This window comes from Triticum urartu, chromosome 1A (genome assembly GCF_056163025.1).
Source record: "Triticum urartu cultivar PI428250 chromosome 1A, HENAU_Tu73, whole genome shotgun sequence".
Taxonomy (NCBI): Eukaryota; Viridiplantae; Streptophyta; class Magnoliopsida; order Poales; family Poaceae; genus Triticum; species Triticum urartu.
This window is the reverse complement of record NC_141873.1, coordinates 489200086-489210920: the sequence shown is the minus strand read 5'-3', so window position 1 is coordinate 489210920 and position 10835 is coordinate 489200086. Positions and strand designations below refer to the sequence as shown.

At 48.9% G+C, this 10835-nt stretch overlaps 1 protein-coding gene across 1 annotated transcript; it reads right to left on the bottom strand.

Annotated features, from left to right (window-relative positions):
- Nucleotides 1-39: 39 nt before the first annotated feature.
- Nucleotides 40-2808, bottom strand: LOC125532958 (uncharacterized; the record flags this gene model as incomplete). The annotated part of the gene is made up of 3 exons (XM_048696796.2): nucleotides 40-593; nucleotides 1444-1558; nucleotides 1665-2808. Coding segments are annotated over 2 exons (1227 nt in total), but the record flags the coding sequence as incomplete, so codon positions are not given.
- Nucleotides 2809-10835: the final 8027 nt, after the last annotated feature.

Genomic DNA, 10835 nt, shown 5'->3' with positions numbered 1-10835 from the left:
ATAGTTCAGATCAGCTTCTACTCACAAATAGCAGACTGGATTGGATCGATTGCGACTGTCTTAACACATCCTCTCATCAGCCCTCTCCAAATGAAAATCAAAACTTGAAACTAAATAATTGGTTATCTCCATTCTAAACAATATAAGCCAGGAGGAGTGCAGCCTTCAAAATATGTTCTGCAGGTAAAATGAAGTGAATGGTAGATCAGGAAAAAAGGGGCAACTAGCCATAATATACGAAACTAGCAGTTTAATATATATTTTTGTTCATACAAAACCAAAATAATGGAAAGGAAAACCAAATGATCAGATTTTAAGTGTTCGAATTTTAGCTAAGCAACTAAAGAATATAAATAAGCACAGTACTGAAACGCTCATCATCAATTCGTCACATGCCTCATACAAATAAGTTCCTCACAAGTGAGTTAAACATGTGGATGCATCCACCTTTTGCCTTAGTTATGACTCTGAACTAACTCCTAGATTTTCCCCAAAACGAGATAAGTCACTTCCACAAACCCAAACATCTCCATATTTTCCGCAAATTCAGAGTCCCGCCATCAGCTGCTACTTCATTGTTAGTCTTAAGAAACCTGAAGATAAAGGACATGTAAAGATAATGCACCATAGCGAAAAAAGAGATGGAAAAATCAAAGTATGCCTCGATGACACGCATGTCTTGGCAGCGAGATTGCGGGAAAAAATAATTAGGCTCCGAGATGAGCATGCATTGGTGATCAGTTGGTGTTGGTATTTCACCACAAGCTTCAGATTCAGGCTTGATCTATTGGTGATGATATTTCAGGAAAATAATAAGAAAATGGTCAATTGGAAATTATGATGACACTTCAGCTTCAGGTTCAGACTTGATCTATTGGTGATGATATAATGTGTTTCACAATATATAGTTCTGCACTTTATCTGTTTATCATGATAGCTAGTGCTGCAGACAGAAACCGCTTCTTTCTTCAGATAATGGAAGCTAGTTCAGAAAACACTATACTACTAGATGAAGGGTCCATGCTAAAAGACATGTTGATATTTGTTAGTAGAATTGCAAGTTGCTACCACAGGACTACGACTGGAGGAACAAGTTCAAGTTGCTAGCATTCTACAGAGCGGCCTGTGCCGATTGTTAGTTCGAGCATGCTTATAATAAATAAATATTAGTACTAGTTCCACTGCAACACTAACTTAGAACTTAACCAATTACAGGCTAACTTTAAAAACGACGACATTTCTATTTTACTGGAGGATGATGATATATAAGCAATACATACTAGTTGTGATTCGCAAAAGGAGCAGAACATTATTTCAACAGATCATAAACTGCATATAGACTGAGTAGGAGATATATCTAAGAAAATACAACATCCTAAACATGTGAACGGATGACATGCATCTAATAGTGGAGCAATATAAGCATGAGATAGGAAACAGTACCAGAGATACATTGGATGGTAACTTTGTCACCTTCATTTCGCCTGCTGTTTGTCTGAACGAACCAAAACATCCGCCAGAGTCTTGTTTTTCGCGGTGTCCAAAGTCTTGTTCTTGCCTGCAAAAAGTTCGTTGATCAAGATACAAGAACTTGGAACATAACTATCTTATACTCATAAAATGTACAATGCATCTATGTACAACAGGAACATAAAATGTATCACCTGGAATTGTGCTAGACCAGAGAAACGACGGGAGCAGACATGGCAGATAACAACCTGAACCCAACTGGCTTGCATCAAGAATCACAGAACCCTCGATCATCCTCTTGCGCATGTCCAAACTAACATGGATTTTGTCCACGCTGAGATGCAGAGCATCAGCGTTTAGTGGGTCGATAGCAGCAATCGAAGGCGTCGCCTTGGCATTGCCCCCATTGCGCCAGAGATCGGGAACAGACACCTGGTGCTCCAGTGTCCAGCGGCCGCTCTGGTGGTTGTCGAGCACGAAGGACCTGATGTGTAAGGGGTCGACCTCGGCGTAGCACAGCCGGCCGGCGCTGACCCCCATGTGCCGGCGCTGCACAAGCTGCTCCATCTCTGTCTCGCCCTGTTGGTTCGGAAGCATGCTGTCAGGAGGGAGCTCGACGGGGCAGAGCTCGGGCCGGTCGCTGAAAGGGTCGACGCAGACGGCGCCCCAGCTCACGTCCACCCACCAGAGCCGGCCTCCGAAATCCAGCACCTCGTGGCCCAGGTGCATCCGCCGCTGAGGCGGCAGCGGGGACGGCAGCACCAGCTCGTCCCAATCCCCTGTCTCGGAGGAGAACCGGCGCAGCAGGAGGCGCCGCCCGCCGTCGACCTCGGTGAGCTGAGCAGCGGCATACCTCTTGGGCGGCCCGTTGAGGCCTTCGCCGTCGGCTTGGGTGAGGAGGCCCATGCCCGCCATGCCGTCTGCAAACGTCAAGGTCTTCTCCTCCGGTTCCTCGAACTCCGGGAGGCGGAACAGCTGGCCGGAGACGGGGTTGCAGACGAAGCGCGTGAACTTGCGGTAGAGGAGCTCCAAAGGGGCGACCTTGAGGAGCACCTCGGCGGGGAGGTCCAGGCCGGAGAGCGGGTGAGCCCTGTAGCGGGACTTGAGGGTGCCGAGCAGGAGGAAGCCGTGGGCGCTGGCGGCGAGGACGCGGCTGCGGAGCATGTCGGAGTACACGCGGCCGTCCGGGGGAGGCTTCGACATGAAGGCCCGGCCGAAGATGGGGATGGTGACGTAGGAGACGGCGGGGGCCCGGGCGAAGGAGAAGGAGATGCTGACGAGCACTGGTTCCCGCAGCTCTGAGGCTCTGACAATCAGGCTTTCTTTTCCATTGTCAGTTTAGCTTAGCTTCCTCGCGTGGCCTATGTCTGTCCCAACTGCCCAACTTTATGGACCGGCAACTTCTATCGTGGTAGTTGAACGAAAGATTCAAATCGGGGAGATGGGGCTCAAAGATTCAAATGGACCTCATTTTTTGATGCATTGTAAAATTAGTATAAAATTGAGTCGTCTACTCCCTGCGTCCCATAATATAAGAGCGTTTTTCACACTAGTGTAAAAAATGCTCTTATATTATGGGACGGATGAAGTATTTTGGAACAGAGAGAGTAGTTTGGTGCTTCTACACCTAGACTAAATACGATCTGTCCCCACGATCGCCCATCTCATCGAGGTAGCTGCATCAATCTGAAAGGTTCAAATTGAGGAGAAGGGGCTGAGACATTCAAGTGGGCTACTAGCGAGGTACATTCCATACTTTTTCCTTTGATTTTTAAATTTAAATATATTATGTTTTTGAATCGAAGTCTAATTTATGTTTTTGTGCGGGTCAATTTATGTTTCATTTGCATGTTAGTCTTTCTTGCGACGAGGCCTTTGAAACAAGACCACTTTTGAATATCTTTTGATAAGTTTTAAAATCTTCATCAACTTTCAACTGTTCAAACTTGACTACAACGGAGAATGAATTCAACAAGTTTCAAATACTAAAACTTAAACCCACAATGTCGTGTTTCCTGCCGATGCCCGCGTCGATGCGTCATGCACCGACAAGTCCCGCAACGAGTCCCGCTTTAGTTATTTTTTATATGTATTTAAGTCATAGTGCGGCTCATTTTCCGCCCTGTATATGAATGAAATGTAGTTCGATGAATCATTTGTAGTTCTAGTTGAGTGAATCATTTTTAATTATATTTCAACGAATTTGCATCTTGTGCTTGGGTGGGGAATTGAAGAAGAAATAGTTAGCCAAGGACATATGGGTGCCATATGCAAGGAAATTTTGAAGGCCGTATTACATACTCCCTCCGTTCCTAAATATTTGTCTTTCTAGAGATTTCAACAAGTGACTACATACTAAGCAAAATGAGTGAATCTATACTCTAAATATGTCTATATACATCCGTTTTTTTAGAAAAGGAGGATGACCCCCGGCCTCTGCATCAGGGAGATGCATACGGCCACTTTATTGATTATTCTCGAGGACCGTACAAAGTATTACAATAATGTGCCTGAATCCATCATCTTGGCAACATATGCCGCTACTCCTATCCAATATGATGAAGGGGTGCTAGCTGGGCCACTACCCAAACCACTCACCTAAGTCTAACATCAAAAGCCGGAAGCCGAAACTCATTCGGAAGCTCCAACCGAGCCACATACCGGGTCTGGGGCACAATCCGGTCAGACGCACTCGTGTGTCATCTCCGCCATCTTCCACAGGTCTTCAGATCATATTGAGGCTTCTACCTTGTCTGGCCACTCTGCCATCGACGTCACCATGACGCCAGACAACAACCTCCTCCTGCGCGAGCCCATCTCCGCACATCGGACGCCGAGTCTCCACAGCGCCATGCCATCGATCTCCGCCGCCATCAATGTGTGAGATGAAGCACCGCTCCACCATCCCTCCAGCCATCACTTGCTCCAAAACGATGCCCCTAGAAGGGAAAGCGATAGAACGCAATCATCATCCGATCCGGAAGACCCAGATCTGGGGTTTCCCCCTGAGCACCCCGAGCCTGATGGCGCAGACTGCCGACGATGCCTCGACCATCGACAGTAGCTCCACCAGACGAGTGTCGCATACGTCGTCGTAGCCTCCAAGATGAAGCTGACCAGAATGCATGTGTCGACATCGAACCGCCACCACTTCCACCGCCGCTTGAGCAATCCCTGAGCAACGCCTTCAGGAAGGAGCACGCCACCGTGGTGTCATCGTCGCATGGAACAGGGGGGTCTGAGGTTTTCACTTGAGCTCCTGGGAGGGGTGGAAGGAAGGAGGTCCTCTCCGAAGCCTCCAACTAGGGAAGCAACACCCAAAGGCACTGCCATCGGAGTGGCCACCACGCCGGCAAAGATATTCCCTCGGAACCCTTCCAGCCACCGGATCTGCAAGGCCAGCACCCAAGAATGGTGACGGAAGCCACCAAGGGCCAGATCCGCTGCAGATCGGAGTAGATCGGGGGTCGAGAACGAACATCACCATGGCCACCAACATCCAGCGAGGAACCGCCGCCGCAGCCGAAGCCCACCACCTCCCCGCCATCCACATGGCCAGGGAAGTGGCCCACCTGTCCACGCCGGCGCCGCCCGCCGCCAGGCTGCGCCGCGTGCCACCAGCCAGGGCCGCCGCCATGGATACGAGGCTCCCTGCCCTAGGAGGAGACGCCTGGATCCCCGCCGCCACCTTCATCAGTACCACGCGGCGGCGCCAGTGAGTACTGTTGGGGATCGTAGCAGAAATTTAAAATTTTCTACGCATCACCAAGATCAATCTATGGAGTAATCTAGCAATGAAGGGAAGGGGAGTGCATCTACATACCGTTGTAGATCGCTAAGCGGAAGCGTTGCAAGAACACGGATGAGGTAGTCGTACTCGTGGCGATTCAAATCGCGGTCGATTCCGATCTAAGCGTCGAACAACGGCGCCTCCGCGTTCAACACACGTGCAGCCTGGTGACGTCTCCCATGCCTTGATCCAGCAAGGAGAGAGGGAGAGATTGGGGAAGACTCTGTCCAGCAGCAGCACGACGACGTGGTGGTGGTGGAGGAGCGCGGTACTCCTGCAGGGCTTCGCCAAGCACTACGAGAGACGAGGAGGGAGAGAGGTAGGGCTGTGCCTTTGGGAGAGAGAGACTCGCGTGTTGGGCAGCCCAAAACCTCCACTATATATAGGGGGAGGTGAGGGGCTGCGCCCCCACCTAGGGTTCCCTCCCTAGGGGTGGCGGCAGCCCCCAGATCCCATCTGGGTGGCGGCCAAGGGGGAGAGAGAGGGGGCGCACCTAGAGTGGGCCTTAGGGCCCATCTGCCCCTAGGGTTTGCCCCCTCTCCTCTTGAGGGCGCCTTGGGCCTTGGTGGGAGGCGCCCTAGCCCACCTAGGGGCTGGTCCCTTCCCACTCTTGGCCCACGAAAGCCTCCGGGGCTGGTGGCACCTCCTGGTGGACCCCCGGAACCCTTCCGGTGGTCCCGGTACATTACCGGTGATGTCCGGAACACTTCCGGTGACCGAATCCACACTTCCTATATATCAATCTTTACCTTCGGACCATTCCGGAACTCCTCGTGACGTCCGGGATCACATCTGGGACTCTGAACAACATTCAGTAACCGCATACATACTTTCCCTATAACCCTAGCGTCATCGAACCTTAAGTGTGTAGACCCTACGGGTTCGGGAATCATGCAGACATGACCGAGACATCTCTCTAGTCAATAACCAATAGCGGGATCTGGATACCCATGTTGGCTCCCACATGTTCCACGATGATCTCATCGGATGAACCACGATGTCAAGGATTCAATCAATCCCGTATACAATTCCCTTTGTCTACTGGTATGATACTTGCCCGAGATTCGATCGTCGGTATCCCGATACCTTGTTCAATCTCGTTACCGGCAAGTCTCTTTACTCGTTCCGTAACACATCATCCCGTGATCAACTCCTTGGTCACATTGTGCACATTATGATGATGTCCTACGGTACTCCTGCAGGGCTTCGCCAAGCACTACGAGAGACGAGGAGGGAGAGAGGTAGGGCTGCGCCAAGAGAGAGATCAAATCATGTGTTGGGCAGCCCCCAATACCTCAAGTATATATAGGGGAAGGGGAGGGGCTGCGCCCCCATATAGGGTTCCCTCCCTAGAGGTGGCGGCAGCCCCAAAACCCATCTAGGGTTGCGGCCAAGGGGGGGGAAAGAGAGGAGGGGCCCTAGGGTGGGCCTTAAGGCCCATCTGGACCTAGGGTTTGCCCCCTTCCCACTCTCCACGCGCCTTGGGCCTTGGTGGGGGGCGCACCAGCCCACCTGGGGCTGGTCCCCTCCCACACTTGGCCCACGCAGCCTTCTGGGGCTGGTGGCCCCACCTGGTGGACCCCCGGGACCCTCCCGGTGGTCCCGGTACCTTACCGGTGATGCCCGGAACACTTCCGGTGGCCAAATCGGGACTTCCCATATATAAATCTTTACCTTCGGACCATTCCGGAACTCCTCGTGACGTCCCGGATCTCATCCTGGACTCCGAACAACATTCGGTAACCACATACATACTTTCCCTATAACCCTAGTGTAGGATCGAAAGTATGTATAGAGGGGGGGTGATTAGACTACTTGACCAAATAAAAACTTAACATTTTCCCAATTTTAGTTCTTGGCAGATTTTAGCTATTGTAGGACAAGTCAAGCAATCATCTCACAATTCAAGCAAGCATGCAAAGAGTATATTGGCAGCGAAAAGTAAAGCATGCAACTTGCAAGAATGTAAAGGGAAGGGTTTGGAGAATTCAAACGCAATTGGAGACATGGATGTTTTTCTCGTGGTTCGGATAGGTGGTGCTATCCTACATCCACGTTGATGGAGACTTCAACCCACAAAGGGTAACGGTTGCGCGAGTCCACGGAGGGCTCCACCCACAAAGGGTAACGGTTGCGCGAGTCCACGGAGGGCTCCACCCACGAAGGGTCCACGAAGAAGCAACCACCCACAAAGGGTCCATGAAGTAGCAACCTTGTCTATCCCACCATGGCCATCGCCCACACAGGACTTGCCTCACTAGCGGTAGATCTTCACGAAGTAGGCGATCTCCTTGCCCTTACAAACTCCTTGGTTCAACTCCACAATCTTGTCGGAGGCTCCCAAGTGACACCTAGCCAATCTAGGAGACACCACTCTCCAAGAAGTAACAAATGGTGTGTAGGTAATGAACTCCTTGCTCTTGTGCTTCAAATGATAGTCTCCCCAACACTTAACTCTCTCTCATAGGATTTGGATTTTGTGGAAAGAAGGTTTGAGTGGAAAGCAACTTGGGGAAGGCTAGAGATCAAGATTCATATGGTAGGAATGGAATATCTTGGTCTCAACACATGAGTAGGTGGTTCTCTCTCAGAACATATGAGTTGGAATTGTGTATGTGTTCTGATTGCTCTCTCAACGAATGAAGAGGAGGTGGAGGGGTATATATAGCCTCCACACAAAATCCAACCGTTACACACAGTTTTCCAATCTCGGTGGGACCGAATCAACAAACTCGGTCGGATCGAAAATGTAAACCTAGTGACCGTTAGAGATTTTCGGTGGGACTGACATGCAACTCGGTAGGACCGATATGGTTACGGTTTGGGCATAACTTAATCTCGGTGAGACCGATTACACAAACTCGGTGAGACCGAATTTGGTAATTAGCTAACCAGAGAGTTGGTCAGGCAAACTCGGTGGGACCGATTTGCTCTTTTGGTGAGACCAAAAAGTTACAAAAAGGAAACACTGAATTTACATTGCAATCTCGGTGGGACCGATCCGCTCTTTCGGTGAGACCGAAAAGTTACGAAAGGGAAACAGAGAGTTTGCAATCCCATCTCGGTGAGACCGAGATCCCTATCGGTAGAACCGAATTGCTAGGGTTTGGCAGTGGCTTATGACAAGTGAAACTCGATGGCGCCGGATAGAAAGAATCGGTAGGACCGAGTTTGGCTTAGGGTTTAGGTCATATGTGGATATGGGAAAGTAGTTGAGGGTTTTGGAGCATATCACTAAGCACATGAAGCAAGAGGCTCATTAAGCAACACCTCATCCCTCCTTGATAGTATTGGCTTTTCCTAAAGACTCAATGTGATCTTGGATCACTAAAATGTAAAATGAAGAGTCTTGAGCTTTTGAGCTTGAGCCAATCCTTTGTCCTTAGCATTTTGAGGGTTCCACTTTCACATCCATGCCATGCCAATCATTGAGCTTTCCTGAAATAGTCATCTTGGAATAGCATTAGCTCAATGAGCTATATGTTGTTATGAATTACCAAAACCACCTAGGGATAGTTGCACTTTCAATCTCCCCCTTTTTGGTAATTGATGACAACATATAGATCAAAGCTTCGACAGATGATAATAAACATGAAATATATCGTCGCTTTGAGAAGTATGTGACAAGTAAGAGCTCCCCCTAAATTTGTGCATATTTAAAATTTGCTTTGGACTGCAAATGCACAAAGAGTTAGAGTCATGGGTTACTCTTTCATGTCACATACATCTTGGTGGAGCGCTTAAAATGATAAGAATGAAATACATGCACTCATCACCAAGAATAGTGAATGATCACATAAGATAGATAAGATGATAATATTAAGCAAACATTAAGTGTAGCTTATGATCAAACACATGATCATCAATGTCTCACGAGAAATGACATAGTATCTCAAGCACTCAAAAGCAAATAAAGTTCGAAAAACCACCAAATAAAGCAAGAGAGAAACAAGCAGCACTCTCTCTCTCTCTCTCTCGAAGCCTATGATCTATACATTTTTCTCCCCTTTGGCAACAAGTTACCAAAAAGTTCCTAGAAAATGCATAGTGCTAGATCGACACTCAGGCTTGATCTTCTGGTAGTGGTGGAGTCCGGAGCACTCCAAGGACGAAGCCTTCTGTAGACGTGGTCGGAGTCGAGGCTGAAGTAGATGCTGGAGCTGGTGGAACTGAGGCTGTAGCTAGTGCAGACGTGGTGGCTCTGGGGTCAACAACTGGCACGGCAGACGACCTCGGACCTCGTGGCACTCTGGCAAAGGCATCAGTTGTAGTCTTGCGTCTCCTCTCCTGCATGTCATCCTGGAGCTGCTCCACGGCAGTCTGAATCTCTGTCACCTTGACATCCAAGTCATAGAACTTTTGTTCCATGATCCTCTCTAGGCTTGCCTGGTTCTGAGTTAGGGTGGCTAGTCCTTTCTCAATCCGCAGGGTGGATGCAATCAGGTAACCAAGCTGCTCTTGTTTGGTTTTCAGGAAATATTCAGATGCCTCCTCTTGAGTTGGCATCTTGGCAGCTTTCTCCTTCCTTACCTTCTCCTTCTTGGCTTGTGCTTGGGCAGATGATGGCTCATTCTCAGTCATAACAACTTGATTATCCTCAAAATCTGGACGGATGAGCAAGTGTTCCTTGTCCAACAAGTATATGCCCATGCCCATCTTGGAGTTAATGAGCTCCTGAATTTGTGGGGCATACCCACAGCTCCTCTTCTGGTCTGCTGCTGTCCTCTTGATTGTCTCTACCATAAGGCTCATCACCTTGAACTTCTGTGGCACATCAAAGATATGTAGCAAGTTGATTGCATGGCCTTTGATCATCTTGTGATCTCCAGACTTGGGCAATAAGGTGTGCCTCAGTATCCAATTTATGGTTGGCAGCCCCGACAGAAGATAATGCACTGAGCCAAATTTGAAAGTGTCAAGTGCCTCGTTTGGAATTTCCTTGTACATATTGGACATTCAGTTGTGGTCCATCTTCTTCTTGGCATAAATGTCCAAATCATCTGCTTGCTCCTCTGGGCATTTATGAGCTGAGCCCATTCAGCAACTGTGGACTGGTACCTCGTACCCTCTGACATCCAAATTATCCTACTATCTGGATAAAAGTGTGCTGTGGAGTAGAACTGCATGATAAGCTCCTCGTTTCACTTTGTGAGCTTCTGCCCAACAAAGTCTGCAACTCCACAAGCACTAAAGCTGTCATACACTCCAGGGTAGTGTTCTTCGTTGTCCTTGATGTACTCCCAATCAACCCATCTCATGTCACAGACTATTGGCTTCTTATCAAGCAGCACTGTCTCATAGAAATCTTGCTGTTCCTTGGTGTGAAATCTGTAATCCACAGCAGTCCTTCTCCTTGAAGCATACGGGTCTGCTTCTCTCCACTTCCTCAGCCCTGAGTCTCTCCTGAGCTTCATATCCTCAGCCACAGGATGAGCATCATTGTGGTCTGGGATCTTGGGCTTGAGTTTTCTGAGAACTTGCTCTTCATCATCTTCTTCTGCAGCTTCAGGCACTGGGGCCTTGTTCTTCTCAGCAGCAGGTATGCTTCTTGTATTCCTCTTTGGTGCAGACTTGG